Source organism: Capra hircus, chromosome 10, assembly GCF_001704415.2.
Source record: "Capra hircus breed San Clemente chromosome 10, ASM170441v1, whole genome shotgun sequence".
NCBI lineage: Eukaryota > Metazoa > Chordata > Mammalia > Artiodactyla > Bovidae > Capra > Capra hircus.
The window spans coordinates 91,982,436-92,000,712 of NC_030817.1; the positions used below are offsets into that span (position 1 = coordinate 91,982,436).

General features: G+C 34.7%; 1 protein-coding gene across 1 annotated transcript in view; it reads left to right on the forward strand.

Moving 5' to 3' along the window:
- AP3B1 (adaptor related protein complex 3 beta 1 subunit) overlaps positions 1–18,277 on the forward strand; it is a 242,213-nt gene that overhangs the window by 118,807 nt on the left and 105,129 nt on the right. Inside the window, exons 15-16 of the mRNA XM_018053686.1 lie at positions 4,674–4,850; positions 17,447–17,633. Of these exons, the coding sequence (XP_017909175.1) occupies positions 4,674–4,850; positions 17,447–17,633 (364 nt within the window). The remainder of the gene's footprint in view (positions 1–4,673; positions 4,851–17,446; positions 17,634–18,277) is intronic.

The window sequence follows — 18,277 nt, forward strand, 5'->3', positions numbered from 1 at the left end:
CAAAATGGCAAAAGAAAAATATAAAATGTTAGAATAAAAATTTTTAATAAAATAGTTTTTAAGGAAAGGAAACCGAGGCACAGATAGGTTAGGTAACGTGATTAAGGTCATATAATTAGTAGTCTGCTTTATTAACCAGTACATTCTTGCTGTATTTGTCTTCCTTTTCTAGTCTCTCTTTTTTTATCCAATTCACTTGTCCACTCACAGACCTGGCCAGGACTTTATTGTCGTTTCCTTTTGATTCACCCAAATTGTTGACAAATTAGGCATTAAATTGGTCCATTTGCCTATATGTGGAACAAGTGTTTGACACTATTTGTCAATAATCTACTGATACAAAGTAGGAGGGTAAAACTTTTTCCTCATGTCTACTGAGATAGATATCCAGCATCTCTGTGTAACCAGACATCAGATTTCAGTAGTATTTTAGTCATTGTAACAATCACAAATACTCCTACAGGTATTTAGATACCTTTTAGACAAGTGTTACACTGCCTAGTAAGAACCGCTTTTCTAAGCAAGAACTAAGGAGCCAAAGCTGGAAACTCTAGACCAGGGCAATCAAAGAACAGAAGTACTTACACAATATATGTATATATTTATACACATAATTAAATGTATAAAAATAGACTAAATGAGAACTCTTGAAAAAGAAGGGCCATAATATAAAGGAAATTCTAATCTGATACTAAAAATATTGAGCAATCTTAGAAAATTTAGGGGTAGGGTATGATTAGTTCAGAATAAAAGTGTTTTGAAGGTATCATGGGAGGAAGAGAGTAGAGGGAGGCGAGATTATTTTAGTAGTCTCATGTGTTTAAGAAGTAGTAAGGACTTCCCCTGGTGGCTCAGACAGTAAAGCCTCTGCCTACAATGCGGGAGACCCTTGGGTCAGGAAGATCTGGTGAAGGAAATGGCAACCCACTCCAGTATTCTTGCCTGGAAAATCCCATGGACGACGGAGCCTGGTAGGCTACAGTCCATGGGGTTGCAAAGAGTCGGCCACTACTGAGCGACTTCCCTTTCACTTTTCAGGGTGAAAATAGATTATCGTAGGGTGAAAGCGGTGGGTTTTGGTAGGGGAAATAGTTAATTTCTTGCTTGTAAATAACAGCAGAGAAGCGTGTGTCAGGTTATGAGAAAGAAATAGGAATGTGGAAGTCTGAATTCCAGTCATCTTATGCTGTTACGCCTGTTCTGGTCTTGTTAGAAAGGGAGAGGCAAGGCAAAGAAGTGTTAGGGCTTTCGGGGGAATGCAGTGGCTTACATACGAAACCTGTGACTGTACATGAGACCTGGATCAAGCAAGCGACAGGCTTTCTTGGAAAAAGAATTTGTTGTCTTTGATTATGTCCCTGTGTGGGGCTCAGGAAAATTCTTGATTGCATCAACTTTCTCTACAACAGTTGATGGAATATGAGCCAAGTACATATTACCTTACAGAACTTACAGCAAAGCTTATTTTTCTGTTTTTGTCAGATAGAAGATAACCATTAGTGGAATACAAAGTATGGTGGAAATTCCAAATTCACAAAAGGAAAAGAAAAAGAAAATAATAAATAATAAATGTTTAAAAATGAAGATGTTTAAAAAATATAAACATAAATAAAAATGTTTAAAATAATAAATAATAAATGTTTAAAAATTAAAATGGAAGAGTTAAAATCAAGAAGTAAAATGGAAGAGTAAAAATCAAATATATCCTATTCTGAATATGAATGGACTTCATTCTCTCATTAGAAGACAGACTTTGGAATGAAAAACAAAAGCCAGTTAAAGGCCATTTATAATTAAAACACTGTTATGAAAGTTGAAAATAGGAAAGTAGGGAAAGAGATAAGTGAATATCAACAAGAATGTGAGATTTAAAATTAATTAAGGGCTTTTAACAGGATAAAATGGGACATTATAAAATTCAAAAAGGCCAATGTACAAAGAAATTTAAAAACATACCTACCTATATGTGCAAAAAATATGGCAACTAAATAAATATGTGAAGGAAAAGTCTATGGTAAATGCAAGGAGAAATAGATAAAATACAGTTTTATTCTTCCAGAATGAAATGCATACTACCTGAGGATTGCTCTAACAGGGTTACATATTACCTTGAATGGGACAGGTGAGGATTTTATATTACAAAAGGAGAGCTGAAAGATGTTAGTTCGTAAAGACTGCTGAGTGATACTGAAGTAGTGCTTTATGGACTTCTTGCCCAAGTGCCTAACTGAACGCCTGCCATTTCACAAGTTAACTGCACTTGCCCTGCCACCCCTGCTTAATTCACACTTAAGTGTTAATGCATATTGAGTCCAGATGTAGAATATTGGATCAGATTTGCTATTTGTATGCAGTTTGTTTAGATGTCTTCTGATTGTGCCTTTGACAAATTTAAATAAAATTGATGTTTTTGCAGGTTTGACCATACACTGTTGCATTGTGCAGTGAGCTGGTATTGTAACACAATAGCTTTAAAATTGAACTGCTTACAGAGTGATCTGTGAAATCTTTCTAGATGTCTTTCTATAACTGCTATGGTCAGCTTGGAAAGATTATTCATTTTTGCAAGCAGGTTAATGGCTTAAAATGGCAGTGGAAACTGCCTTCTGCTAGAAGGTTTAAAAAGTGCACTTAACCACTTGCTCAGGGCATTTAGAATAAAGGATCAAGCAGAGTCACTTACAGTCCAGTTTGTCTTTGAAAATACTGACAAGTAGAGGTTCATAATGAAAGTATTATATGTGTGCATGTGGGTTAACAGTTTGGCTTTAGCTGTGGAGAACAAAAAGTGGCTAATTTTTGTACTGTTTTTTCAGTTGCTTCAAACCTTTGAATATAGTGGCCATGGATTCATAGTCAGTAGTGTACAAATGAGAGTCTTATAATTTAATAGGCAGGGAAAGGCAGGGCTGGAACCCGAAAATTTTATGCTTCTGATTCCAGCCAAATGCGCAAGATTAGGTTTGTCAGTTTTCTAAGCTTTTTAATGTCATCATCACAAAAAGATTGGTTTCAGTATACTTACTGATATTACTTCCTGTTGTGGAGAAATTTTCTGTGTTTTTAAAATGTTACTTGGAAATTTTATTACCTTGTTCTGGACTCTACGAATATTATCCTGGCCCTGCTGCACCACCGCTACCATCTAGAGATTTTCATTATGAACATTTAGAACTTACTGATGTTTAATTTTTTAAAGAGTTATATTTTAAATGTATGTACATTGTTTAGAGTATTTGGCTATTATTTTAATCTTGGTATATTAATGAATAGGAATAAAATAATCTCTTAGACCTTTGGGGGATTGTCCTTTTAACTGGAAAAAAAAAAAAGTGTATAACCCAAAGGATTAAAGTGGAGTAATAGATTGTGATATGTCATAGAATTCTAATTTTTATACTAGCAATATATAATAAAATATTTAAGAAAAGTAAATCTGGCATAACTGAAATCTGAAGTTGCTCATATATTCTTATTTAGAGGTACATTTCATTATGGTAGGCAACCATACCAATTGCTTCATACTGGAAAATTTAATGTACCACTCAATTACTGTTCTTTAGCCCAATTTAAAGTAATAGATTGGAAGTAAGACCTTAATGCAGTGTAACCTTTGGATCATTGGAAATAGCCTCTTCCTTCCCAAAAATCAGTATACAGTAAGGATATCAATTTTATCATAATACATGAGTAGATCTGTAATAGCATTTGGTATTTTACTGTTACTTTGCTTAGCACTTAAAATTATTATGTAAATATACTGATTTTCTTCTCTCTTACTAAACTTATTCTAATATTAATTTTAAAGATGGTAATGTTAGCACATTATTTAAAAATGTGTACTTGATTTTAAAGTTTTCTGATGACCTCATTCTGGTGAACGACTCGACTTAGTGATGTCTAATGTATTACTTCTCGAAATGGGTGTTTTGAAGGAATTTGAGATGGTAGATATTGTGATAAAATTCTCACTTTGCAAAGGTCTCCATTCTCACTTTCTTCCTTAACAGTCATACTGTGTACAGCTGTGAAACTGTAATGAAAACATTGGGACTTTATTTGAGAAATTAGAAAAGGACTTCATAAAGAGTCTTACCTCTTCTTTTGTGATGCTACTTCTTAATGATAGCCAGTGGCTTTTTCATTTATTATAAGAAGCAAATTTTCTATACAGGTGAAAATGTTTGCAAAAACTAATTTGCATACCCCTTCAAATTCCTTTTGGAATAAGGGAGAATACAAATAAATAGTAACAAAACTAATTTGCATGCTCTGAATAAAATGCTCTTCTTAATGGTGCTGGTGGAAGGTTTCCAATTTTTAGCAAAGCATTTATTTTTAAGAAACAAATTATATGGAAAGGTACTTTATTAAAAATATATAATGAAAAATGCCATATTGGGCAAGCTTATGTTATTCCTTTTTCTTTTATTGATGACCAAATAATAGACCAGCATTCATGATTTTATAAGCAGATCTTGATAATTTTGTCAGTGCTGTAGATACAGATATGTAGAAAACCTGTAAATATAAGAGGACTTCCTGGATATATGTTAAATGAATTAATCGATGTAAAACCTTTTATAATATTTAAAGCCTTTTCTGTATTACTATTAAGGAGAGTGTGATTATTTTGTTTGCAATATTTCTGTGTTATCTGCTGCTACTATTAGGTTCCTGTGGCTAGAGCAAGTATTCTTTGGCTAATTGGAGAAAACTGTGAACGAGTTCCTAAAATTGCCCCTGATGTTTTGAGGAAGACGGCTAAAAGCTTCACCAGCGAAGATGATCTTGTGAAACTGCAGATTTTAAATCTTGGAGCAAAATTGTATTTAACCAACTCCAAACAGGTAAGAGACTAATCGTTAGTGTACCTATGTGGAATCTACTTTCTCCTTTGCTCTGATCAAGCAGCTATGTCCATTTATCTACATTAGTCTGTCCATTCAACAATTACCCGGTGCCTGTTTCTTTAAGGTTTTACTTTAGATGGTAGTTGTGTAAAGAGACGATGTTCTGGTCTAGTTGAGGAGAAAAACATAAAAAAGTGAAATAGTGCATGGTAAGTACTATAATAGTGTATTGTGACCCAGTGGAACTCCAGAGGAGAAAGTTATTGAAAGTCTGAAATAGAAGGAGGAGAGAGGTCAGTCAGAGTTTCATTCAAGAGAAGACTCCTGACTAAGGGCTTTTAAGGAGTGGTTTACTATACAGAATAAGGAGGGAGGAGAGCAGGGGGTCAGAGTCGTGACACAGCGTGGTGCCCCCAGGAAACTTAAAGCTGAGTTTAGAAAGGTAGGCAAGGGCAGGACTTGATCCTCCACGTGAAAGGAAAACCATTAAATATTTTTAATAGTGGTATAATTGACCATGTTTGCAGTTTAGAATATTCGCTTTTTAAGTCCGTTGACTTTGTGGGACTGTTGATTAGAGAAATAGCCTGTATGTATAAAATGCATAGAGTCTCTTCTGTGTATAAAATAGGATCTTTCTCATTCTTTTTCCTTTGTCAAAATAGCTGTTTAGATAAAGGGAAAAGAATGAGAAATTCTCAAGTAACTCCTCAAATTAATTTCTGTATATTTTCAGGTTGTCTTCATTCCTAATTGTGATGTGAGTTATATTAATATAGCTTTGGCTGATGGGTGTATCAAATTTGTGACCAAATATTCGCAAATATTTTGAGCTTATTTCTATGATTTAGATTTTATCTTTATATTTTAAGTCAGTCTTTGAAAGGAATCGGTTAGTCATTTCCAGGTGTCATGTAAATTAATTCACGCAATGAGGTATTTTTAAAAAACTGAGTAAAAGGGGAAAACTGTGTTTGCTCTTGAGTTGCTTCTTTATTGATAAAAACACTGTTTTAACCTGACATTCATTGTTTTTACTCTTCGTATGGTATTGTAAATGATAGCATGACACCTAGAATATGTGATTTTTATGGCCTTTTTGGAACAATGGGCTTCCCTGGTAGCTCACACGGTAAAGAATCCGCCTGCAATGCAGGAGACCTGGGTTTGATCCCTGGGTTGGGAAGATCCCCTGGTGGAGGGCATGGCAACCCACTCTAGTATTCTTGCCTGGAGAATCCCCATGGACAGAGGAGCCTGGCAGGCAACAGTCCATGGGGTCACAAAGAGTCAGACACAACTGAGCTACTAAACACAGCGCATCATAACAATGGTTTGGCTGCTATAGATAAATCTAGCTTACAGGTTATCATCAAAGAAAAGTAATAAAAAATTATTCTGTTACTCAACACTGACGTAGTTATGTCTTACAAAACTAAATAAAGGTTCTTTGGAGCAGTAAATAACCAATAATAGAGCATAGTACTCTATGTTCAGAAATTGTAAAGTATATTCCATAACTTTTTATTCAGTGACTTTGAAGACAACATAGTTTGCACTCAGCTATTTTTTTTCCTTGAACTCATTTTTTGGAGCTGAACTTCTGAAGTGTTGTATTGTGTATTTTAGAATGATACTTCTAGATAACCATAATAGACTTGACCACCAGCTGGTGAAACAGTTATGTTTAGAAAAAAAACTCATTGTTTTTAAATGATTAAATATAAAAATAGATGAACAGAGGTATCCTGTAAGGTTGTGTTCTGTTCTCCAGTTTCTCATTTCTCAAGGAGTTTTAGAGAATTCATAAGTGAGAATTAGCACTCAAGAATAATGTTTAAGTTCCATTATACAGCATTTTTAAGTTGCATGATTCATAATCTACTGGATACGAGATGAGACTAAAATTCTTGTAAATGTAAAAAAATAAATTTTCTATGCATGTTACTTTTAGCCATCTTTAAAACTCAGCTAGGGAGACCAGGCCACAGTGTTCAGAAACTGATTTGCCAATATTTGTATCAGAAACTGATGTCTCAATATTTGTAGATCCAACTTCCCTGTGGCCTAGATCGCTCAGTGAGCATTTTCAGAATTTTTATTGCATTATTTAATTATAGGGGATGTCTAGATTGATTTTTATCAGATATAGTAATTGTATGCCTAAAAATAATTGAATAATAAACTTCTTTAATATCTCAAATGTCTTTCTTTAGTGTAAAAGAGATTTTGAAACTTAGTCAACAGTCTGCTTTTGATAGTATTCAGTAAATTCCTACTGGGCAACTGTAAACTCTGGGAAAATACAAAAAGAAAACAGCTGCCTGAAGTCTCTGAAGAGTAATTAAAAGTGGGAAGATTCTGAAGGGAAATTGACACTTTTCTGGGTCTGATCCTGAATTCAGTCTTCAGTTGGCACCACGCAAATAGACTGAAACTCCAGAAGGAAACCCAGAGTCCTCCTGCCTGAGGAAGTAGAGGACAGAGTTTTAGAAAAATACCGGGAATTCCCTGGTGGTCCAGTAGTTAGGACTCCTTGCTTTCACTGCTGAGGGCCCAGGTTCAGACCCTGTCAGGAAGCTAAGATCCTGCAAGCTGCTTTGTTGGGGTCAAAAAGAAAACTACCACCAAAGATACTGAAAAGGAAGGATTCTAGAAAGGAAAGAGCCAGTGTGAGGAGCCTCAAAATCTGAATGATTCTGTCCAAGTCTGTGGCTGACACCTGGACCACATATATGCACGATGGATTTAGAGCCGCACAGTTAATAATAAAGGGGCTGAACTGCAGTTTGAACAGCACTGAGGAGATAGTCTGTACTGCGAACCCAACCTAAAATATAGCAAAGTTTAGGGCTTCTACAGTTCAGCATTCATAATGTCCAAGATAAATCCCAGTTTGCTCAACGTAAGAACTCTAACAGAGAATTACTATTTAATGGGTATAGAATTTCAATTTGTGAAGACATAAAAATTTTTGGAGATTAATGGTAGTAATGGTTGCATAACACTGAACTGTGTACTTAAAAATGGTTGCAGTGTGAATTTTATGTTTATTTTAGCACAATAATGAACAAGAATAGGAAAATAAGACCAGTTTTTAAGAAAACAAAAACCAAAAGCCAACTTGTAGATGACTGAGATGTGGAAGTTTACAGGTATAAATTTGAAGCAACTTTTATAAATGATTGATGGCATAAAGGAAAATGTGTTCACAATAGATAGAAAGTGAACTCTTAGCAGAGAAATAAAAACTAATAAAAAAATAAATGGAAGTTCTAGAACTGAAACTTATAGTACCTGAAAAATCAACATTTTGTCTAGTATTACATATTTAATATTTTAATTTTTTGGTATGGAAATATAAAGCTATTCATATAGTTTTTAAAAATTATGATTAAGACTCTGTAGATGAACTTTTTCTGTAACTTTCTTTAATTTCCTGACTTTGGGCTCTTTCAGTGGAAATTTAGAAAGCAGTTGGTGTGTGATGACTACCTTAGAGCTATTTAATGTCAATTACTGGAAGTCAGGTGGTAATCAAAAGTACAGGCTCCAATATTAGACTGTCTGACTTCAAATACTGTTTTACCACTTACTAGCTACATGATTTTGGACTGATTATACAGTCTACATAAGACTTAGTTTCCTAATATGTAAGATGGGAGTTACAATAATATGGTCAGTTATTTCTAATTCAACATATATATTCCTAAAATCATTATGCTTTATAGAAATGCACAAACCATAGGAATTATTGCAAAACTAGAACCAGAGATACAGCACTCAAAAAATTCTTTGATGACACAGGCTATATGCAGTGACATTTTTACCCTTTCTTGGATAAATTTTCTTGGCATTGAAAAAGTCAAGATAAAACGTATAAAGGTAAAACACTCAAGTTGACCAAAAAAATCTGTATACTGTAAAATTTTTTAAAATCTGGTTTTCTGTATACCATCAGTGAACTATGGGGAAGAGAAATTAAGGAAACAGTCCCATTTACCATTGGATTAAAAAGAATGGAATACCTAGGAATAAACCCACCTAAGGAGATGAAAGACCTGTACTTGGAAAACTATTAGACACTGGTGAAAGAAATGGAAGATGTCACAAACAAAAGGAAAGATATACCATGTTCTTTGATTGGAAGAATTACTTTTGTTAAAATGACTATACTACCCAAGGCAATCTGCTGATACAGTGCAGTCCTTAGCAAAATACCAATGGTGTTTTTCACAGAACTAGAATGAGTAACTTCAGAATTTGTATGGAAACAAATTCCAGATAGCTGAAGCAATCTTGAGAAAGAACAGCTGAGGGAATCATACTTCTTAACTTCAGATTGTATGTGAAAGTGAAAGACGCTCAGTTGTGTCCAACTCTTTGCGATCCCAGGGACTACACAGTCTGTGGAATTCTCCAGGCCAGAATACTGGAGTGGGTAGCCTTTCCCTTCTCCAGGGAATCTTCAGATTGTACTAGAAAGCTACCATAATCAAGACAGTATGGTGCTGTCACAAAAACAGACATATAGGTCAGTGGAACAGAATAAAGAGCTCAGAAAAAAACGCACACGCTTAGACAGTCAATTCATCTATGACAAAAGAGGTAAGAATATACAATGAAGAAAAGATAGCCTCTTCAGTAAGTGGTGCTGGGAAAGCTAGACAACTATATGTAAAAGAAAGAAATTAGAATGTTCTTTATCACTGTATACAAAAATAAACTCAAAATGGGTTAAAGACCTAAATGTAAGACTGGATACTATAAAACTCCTAGAGAAAAACATAGGACACTCTTTCGACATAAGTCACAATATTTATTTGGATCCATCTCCTAAAGCAAAGGAAACAAAAACAAAAATAAACAAATTGGACCTAATTAAACTTAAGAGTAAATCATGAGAAACGCTGGGCTGGAAGAAGCACAAGCTGGAATCAAGATTGCCGGGAGAAATATCAATAACCCCAGATATGCAGATGACACCACTCTTATGGCAGAAAGTGAAGAGGAACTAAAGAGCCTCTTGATGAAAGTGAAAGGGGAGAGGGAAAAAGTTGGCTTAAAGTTCAACATTCGGAAAATGAAGATCATGGCATCTGGTCCCATCACTTCATGGCAAATAGTTGGGGAAACAGTGGAAACAGTGTCAGACTTTATTTTTGGGGGGCTCCAAAATCACTGCAGATGGTGACTGCAGCCATGAAATTAAAAGACTGTTACTCCTTGGAAGGAAAGTTATGACCAACCTAGATAGCATATTAAAAAGTAGAGACATTACTTTGCCAACAAAGGTCCGTCTAGTCAAGGCTATGGTTTTTTCAGTAGTCATGTATGGATGTGAGAGTTGGACTGTGAAGAAAGCTGAGCACTGAAGAATTGATGCTTTTGAACTATTGTGTTGGAGAAGACTCTTGAGAGTCCCTTGGACTACAAGGAGATCCAGCCAGTCCATTCTAAAGGAGATCAGTCCTGGTGTTCTTTGGAAGGAATGATGCTGAAGCTGAAACTCCAGTACCTTGGCCACCTAATGCAAAGAGTTGACTCATTGGAAAAGACTGATGCTGGGAGGGATTGGGGGCTGAAGGAGAAGGGGACGACAGAGGATGAGATGGCTGGATGACATCACTGACTTGATGGACGTGAGTCTGAGTGAACTCCGGGAGTTGGTGATGGACAGGGAGGCCTGGCGTGCTGTGATTCATGGAGTCGCAAAGAGTCGGACACAACTGAGCGACTGAACTGAACTGAACTGAAACTTAAAAGCTTTTGCACAGCAAAGGAAACCATCAACAAAACGAAAAGACTGTCTACTAAAAAGAAGATATTTGCAAATGATGTGATCAATAAGGGATTAATATCTAACATATATAAACACCTCATATAATTTGATATCAAAAAAGCAAACAACTTGATTGGAAAATGAGCAGAAGAACTGAATAAACATTTTCCCATTGAGGAAATGCAGGTGACCAACAGGCACATGAAAAGACACTCAGAACTGCTAGGCATTAGGGAAATCTGGATGAAAACCACAGTGAGATAGCACCTCACACCTGTTAGAATGGCTGTAATCAAAGAGAACACCAAAAACAAATATTGGCCAGGATCTGGAGAAAAGGAAATCCTTATACACTGTTGGTGGGAAAGTAAGTTCCTGTAGCCATGGTGAAAAACAGTATGGAGATTTCTCAAAAAAACTGAAAATAGAACTATCATGTGACCCAGCAATTCAAATCCTGGGTTGATATCTGACAAAAAAATAAAAAATAAAAGCACTAATCAAAAGATACACACACACACACACACACACAAAATACAAGATACGTGTACCCCAGTGTTCATAACAGCATTACTTGACAATTGCCAAGTTATGGAAGGAACCTAAGTATCTATCAACCAATGAATGAATAAAGATGTGATATACATATATATAGAGAGGGAGACAGGGAGGGAAGGAGGGCTAGATATAGATATAACAATATAATGAAACATATATGATATATAGTACATATACATACACTGTATAGTGTATATTATATATTTGTGTGTGTGTGTGTATATATATATATATATATATATATATATATATATACACACATGCGATATATGTCTATACTGGAATACTCGCTCATTCAGTGGCTTAAGTCATGTCTGATTCTTTGCGACCCTGTGGACTGTAGCCCACCAGGCTGCTCCGTCCATGGATAATGGAATACTACTCAGCCATAAAAGAGAGTAAAATTTTTGCTATTCGCAACAACATGCATGGACTTGGACAGCATTATGCTAAGTGAAGTAAGACAGAGAATGACAAATACTGTGTGATATCACTTATATGTAGAATCTAAAAAGTACAACAAACTAGTGAATAAAACAAAAAAGAAGTAAATTCACAGATAGAGAGTATAACTGCTGGTTACTAGTGAGGAGAGGGAAGGGGGAGCGGTGACATAGAGGTGGGGGGAAAGGTTGTTACAGGATTTTCTGAAATAATCTCTGTGAAACTTTTGAAAATTGTAAAGCAGTATAGAATTTAAAGAGTCATTTATTAAAATTTTTTAATTAAAAAAATGTAAAGTTCTAGTCGTGAAGTGATGAAATTGATTAGCTAGGAGACTAGTGCTGCTTACATTTGCCTCTGATATATGTTAAGAATTCTGTGTAGTTCTCCTAAATTTACCAAACACATTTGCTAGTATCCTTCTGTTTAAAAGTTACAACCATGTGGAACCAATTTTAAATGCTGAGTCCTGTATGTTTTTTAACATTCCATAAACAAATATATGTGTAAGCTGATGTTAGGACTATAAGATAACTTTTTCATTATTTTGTGTTGACCTGTAATATTTGAAGAAGGCGGCGGCTGCTGCTAAGTCACTTCAGTCGTGTCCAACTCTGTGTGACCCCATAGACAGCCCACCAGGCTCTGCCATCCCTGGGATTCTCCAGGCAAGAACAATGGAGTGGGTTGCCATTTCCTTCTCCAATGCATGAAAGTGAAAAGTTAAAGCGAAGTCGCTCAGTCGTGTCCGACCCTTCGCGACCCCATGGACTACAGCCTTCCAGGCTCCTCCATCCATGGGATTTTCCAGGCAAGAGTACTGAAGTGGGTGGCCATTGCCTTCTCCATTGAAGAAGGCTATTGTTGAGCAAATAGTGTTTACCAGTTTATTACTTGTCAAGAGTATTTAGGTAGAAATACGATGCCCATGTTTTGAGAAGTTTTTTTAGAATATTGGATTTCTTCATATTTACAAAGCATTCCCCCCAATTTTTTTTCCCAGAAATGATTCCTTAAACGGGAAAATAATATGGCATAAAAATTGAATACAAAGCTGTATATATGCTATTGAATATTTCTGTTATTTATGGTACATTATAATATTCTCTTCATCTTGTCTGATTTTTTTTTTTTTATAAAACCCATTTGAATGTACTGTTGAATGTCCAATCTGGTTTTGATTGAGCCTTTGGTCATATTGAAATGCCGTGATTGTTTACGTGATCGTGTCTGTTGTCTTTGTTACTGTTGCCCAGGACAGATCTGATTTTTATCTGTTGTTTCAGTGTCCCATCCAGTTCAGGCTTTATCCCGGGGTTTTCCTCTTTAATGAAGCTGCTGTTGTTATTGTTCAGTTGCTAAGTTGTGTCCGACTCTTTGCAACCCTATGGACTGCAGCACATCAGGCTTCTCTGTACTTCACTGTCTCCCGTAGTTTGCTCAACTTATGTCCATTGAGTCAGTGGTGCTATCTAACCATCTCATCCTCTGCCACTCCCTTCTTCTTTTGCCCTCAGTCTTTCCCAGCATCAGTGAGTAGGCTCTTCGTATCAGGTGGCCGAATCACTGGAGCTTCAGCATCAGTCCTTCCAATGAATGCATATTCAGGGTTGATTTCCTTTAGGGTTGACTGGTTTGATCTCCTTTCTGTCCAAGGAGAGTTGCATTAAAATAAGACAGAGTAAGTTTGTAAGTTCCATGTTGTACTTCTAACCTTTGCCATGGTTTTGTCTAGTGGCCTGTGAAACACAAGTGTAGTGAACAGAAATTTCATTTAAAAATGAGAAACATTTAAATGGAAAGACTTTGTCTTTCTTTTCCCAACCTTTTTGAGCTACAGCATGACTAACCTTTCCCGTTTAGAGCAGCATGTAGGATGTGTACTGAGAAAACAAAGCGTGCCCTGATAAGGCAGGTCCCTCTTTTTCCCGTGGTGGAGACATAAGTGTTGAAGTGTTTTATCTAATGGTAGCCTGATGGGAACCAGCATGTTGTGCCACAGCCTGTGCAAAGCATTAAGCTCCCAGCTGTCAGTGGCTGGAGTAAGAGGGAGACACGGGGACTTAGGGGTTGGTTGGGGACGAAATATGTGCAGGAGATAGAGACAGAACAGTCTTGATATAAACTAGTCAAGAGAGTGGTCAGGGCACTCTTGCTACAGTAGTTTTGTCATTTACTGTGTACTGTAAATCTAAAACCTGTTTATTTTATTTGGCAGTTCTTTTTTTTATTTTGTTATAATTCCGGCAGCAATAAATTCTGAAAACTTGAAGTGTATGTTTAATGAAGAATGAAGTAGAGAATTTCTGTATCATTATTTAACCTGCACAAAATGTTCATCAGCATGTACCATCTACCACGAAAATCATAGTGATACCACTGTCCACACAACAAACTGAAGATAAGATAAATCTGCTAAAACAGGGTCAGCATCTGTTTTCAAAACTGGAAGATATTTAGGAAGTCTGGGCCTCAGGGTGACGATTTAATGTATACAGGTGCCAAATATGTTTACATCCCTTTCTGTGAGACATGATCTCATATAGATCAAGTAACTTTTAAAATTTAGTTTTGTTTATTTTTATTACAAGTTTTCTTTTGCACATATGAGGAATGAAGCAATTGACAGTTATTGTACTGGCTCCATTAGCAGAAAAAGGACCCAAATGATGCTGCTGGTTTTCAAATAAAAAACAATTAATTCCAATAATAGACCATTTTTACTCAAAGCTTTTGTACATTTCTTCTGTCAGTGTAAATGGAATCTGAGTAAAGCTTTTGAAAGTTTATTCTGTCAAAATCACTGTAAAATGCTATTGTAAATTTAAAAGCCCCAACGTGGCTTTCACTGAACGAATGTTGTCATGGTAAAAGCAACATTCTTATTAAATTAAGAAAACTATGGAACAGAAATATTTTGGGCATTGGTTGTGGTGCATGCAAACTCACTCTGCTTATTTTACCGATTGAAATAAAACTATAATGATCAAATATACTGATACTTGATATGTGTGGTTTAACTAAACTACAGAATTCTTGTGATGAAGCTAATATTGAAAAAGCATACTTCAGCATGACAGCACACACTCTCATACTCAGTTTTTGCTGCATGTGACCAGCAGGATTTTAGAAATGTGATATTGTGAAAAACTACATTGTAAATTAGCCTGTGTTGTATACTGGTTTTTTTGCCTGGATTAGGTGGGTGGGTGCATGGGGAGTAGATGAAGTGAGATTTTTGTGTGTTGGTTAGATTTTGATTCAAAATCATTTGGAAACCTTTAAAGTGTTTACCAGGTAGAGTTTCAACAACCTTAAGCTTTTGAAAACTTTAGCAAAATAGCAGTTCTTGGAAACAAATCTTGCAAAGAGAATGACATTGAAATATATCCCGATAAAAACAAAGGAAGAATTGAGCAAATTAAGTGATGAGCTAATAATTTATTGTAGAAGTTCTTTCATTTGCAATATTTCAGCTATGATGAAGACTTTTTTGATGGAGCTACTATTTTAGTTGGTTAAGTTTATATTCTATATTAGAATGAAATGAAATTGAGAAGGCAGTTGATTTTGCAGTAGCTAAATTTGATAAAATATTAAACTATAGAGAATTATTCAAAAGTTTTATCTCATAAAGATAGTTTTGTTGGAGGGAAAAAATTTAAATATCTAGGCTTGAAATATTTACAAATTTTAACATGAAAGCATTGAGAGTATCCTTTATTCAACAGAATTTTTTCTATGCTTATTGGATCATTCAAACTGTAAAGAGGGCACTTTCTCCATTAAAAATATTAAGTTCTATAGCAAAGAATAAGTTGCAAATGTCAGTACTTTCATAATTAGTGATCATAAAGTTCCATTTTGAAGATAATTCCATTTTGAAGACATATAAAATTGCATTCTTTAGATGTATACCAATGACTTGGTTTTAGAGATAGAGCTAAGAAATTGATTAAGGTATGTGAATAAAGAGGTATGTGAGTAAATTAATTATTCTGTTTATGTTTTTAATGTATCATGGGACCTGGATATGTTTTTATCTTTTAGAATTTTAATTTTGAAAATATACTTGCTATAATTATTTCATAACCCACCAATATAATAAAACAAGTTTTATAGTCAATAAGTGCATATTATGGAAATTATATAATCTTAATAACTTAAAATTTTCTATCTCACTTTAAATAGAGTCAGTTAATATTTCAAATAATTAACTTCCTAAAAATTAATTTCAGAGACTAGAAATAAAAGCGAGATGAATCACTCCACTAGCTTAAAAAAGTGCCGCAATGAATAGACTTTTTTATCTGATTTATTCTAGTTGCATATTCTAAATCCCAACATTCAGATATACTTTAGAGAGTTAACTTAGTTATGAATTCTCACTACAGTTGAAGAAACTTAACAGTAGGATGTATTTTCCAGGTTATCTCAGCAAGTTGATTACACAGTCCAGTGTACCTTGGATTGACCTGGGTTATTCACTTGGTGACTGTTTGGCTGATTGTCCTTAAAAAATCAATCATAGAAATTTTCTTATGTGTCGTTGAACCAACCTAGTCTAGTAATTAGTGAATAGCAGTTGTTGTTAACCAAATTTAGAATAGCTCTATTAACATTTTTCATCTGTATTTTTTGTAGTTGTACTTTAGTAAAACTAGGTTAATGGTTTTTAAATAGATTGTTACTGAAAGAAGGTTGCTTTCTATCCAAATCAATTATCTTAATGAATTAATATTGTAAAAGAGTTTGCCACACCATTCCTGTATCTTGACTTATTGGTATAGAACTATCTTTAGCTCTGCCTGACTTGATGGATTTTATTGTCTTTAATCCATTTCTGATGTCTATAAAATGTTCTAAGGTAGATGTTTATTTTTTCCATGTATTATGAATCCTGTTTATAGTTAGAATTGTATATGTATAACCTTCTAAATTAAAATTATGCTTTTTCAATAAAGTAATGAGTTGAAAATACAAACCTTATTTTGTTAACATTTCAATTTTGGTTTAATTATTATTAAAATTATCTCAATATATGTTAATGTAGTACAGTCAAAAATTGACTTAGGAAATCTTATTAGAGTGTAAAAGCTACTATAATAAGTTGTTCCCTAACATAAATAAATAAATGACCAATATTACTAGAGGCCATAAGCAATATGGGGAAAAAAATGGAAGGAGTCTTTTATCCTAGTTTTTAGAGGGCATCAGCAGCTTGCTTTTATGAAAAAGTAACAGCTAAATGCACTGCAAATAATTTGCAGTAATCCAGTTCAGTGATTCATGTGTCTGCTTTAATGGGTCATAATTCAGGGTAAAGTAACTGAGTGCAGACACTGCTTATGCCGGGGACAGTATCTCTTCATAAAGCACACCTCAGGAGAAGCAGTTTGCCAGCCCCCTAATGCTCTCTGATGTTTTGATGTCCTGCATATTTTTCCGATTAAGTTTTGAGTGCCATGTTTTTAGTTGTATTTCCACATTCATTATTCTCACGTAGACCCTTCAGCGGGTTTGCCATATATGATTATTTTTTTAATGATGCCTTTCTTTCCACTTCAGCAGTTTAATAATCTAGCACATGGCTGCTTCTCAGTGCTCAGCATTCACCTCCCCAATACTGAAGAGGACATGTGCTTTGGCTTCAGAATTCCATTTGCAGTGTTAGAAATGCATATTCCCTATGGAACAACATTTGTTTGACATAACCATTCATTTTTATTACCTCTTTAAATATGTTTATCCAGAGTTATCAATAATCATAAATAACTGTATTCTCATCTTGTTCTGTTTTTTCCAACAGACAAAATTGCTTACCCAGTACATATTAAATCTCGGCAAGTATGATCAAAACTACGACATCAGAGATCGTACAAGATTTATTAGGCAGCTTATTGTTCCGAATGAGAAGAGTGGAGCTTTAAGTAAATATGCCAAAAAAATATTCCTGGCGCAGAAACCCGCACCAGTGCTTGAATCTCCTTTTAAAGGTATTATTATCAGAATATACCTACAGAATATTATGTTATCTTAAAAATTATGGTATTATATCCCACTTCTAACATGTTTAAAATTTATCTCTTAGAAAATATGTGATTAGTGTGTATAAATATATAAATACGAAGAGTGTGCTTTCTATTCATTCATCTCTTCTCCGAAACAAGCTTTATATTAGTTCAGGTTTATGTTTTTATAGGCCTTATTTACCTAAATAATTTCAGTCTTCTGGCGTTTATTCTTACCAAATGATTTGACTGAACAATAGATAAAAGCTGTGTTGTTTTTGCAGACATTGACTTCATTTCTGGTTTAAATAGATAGCTTTGTTTAATAAGGGATGTATAATTCACCTTAATAGTGAGTTATTAAGTATTTTGTGTACACTAACATAAGCTTTTCCAGAAAGAATTATTTCATAGAAATATGCCTTTATATTTGTTTGCTTTTCAGAGATGGAAATTGACTTATTTTCCCCAGCTTTTTAAAAGGAGTAATTTATCAGTTTCACAAGTAGCCATTACAGTGGGAATCAAATGATTATATACTTTGGTTTTCATATTGTTTCTTATTTAATTGTTGTAAAGGGATAAAAAGCAGTTCAGTTTTGTAGTAAAACTATTAAAATTCTGAATGT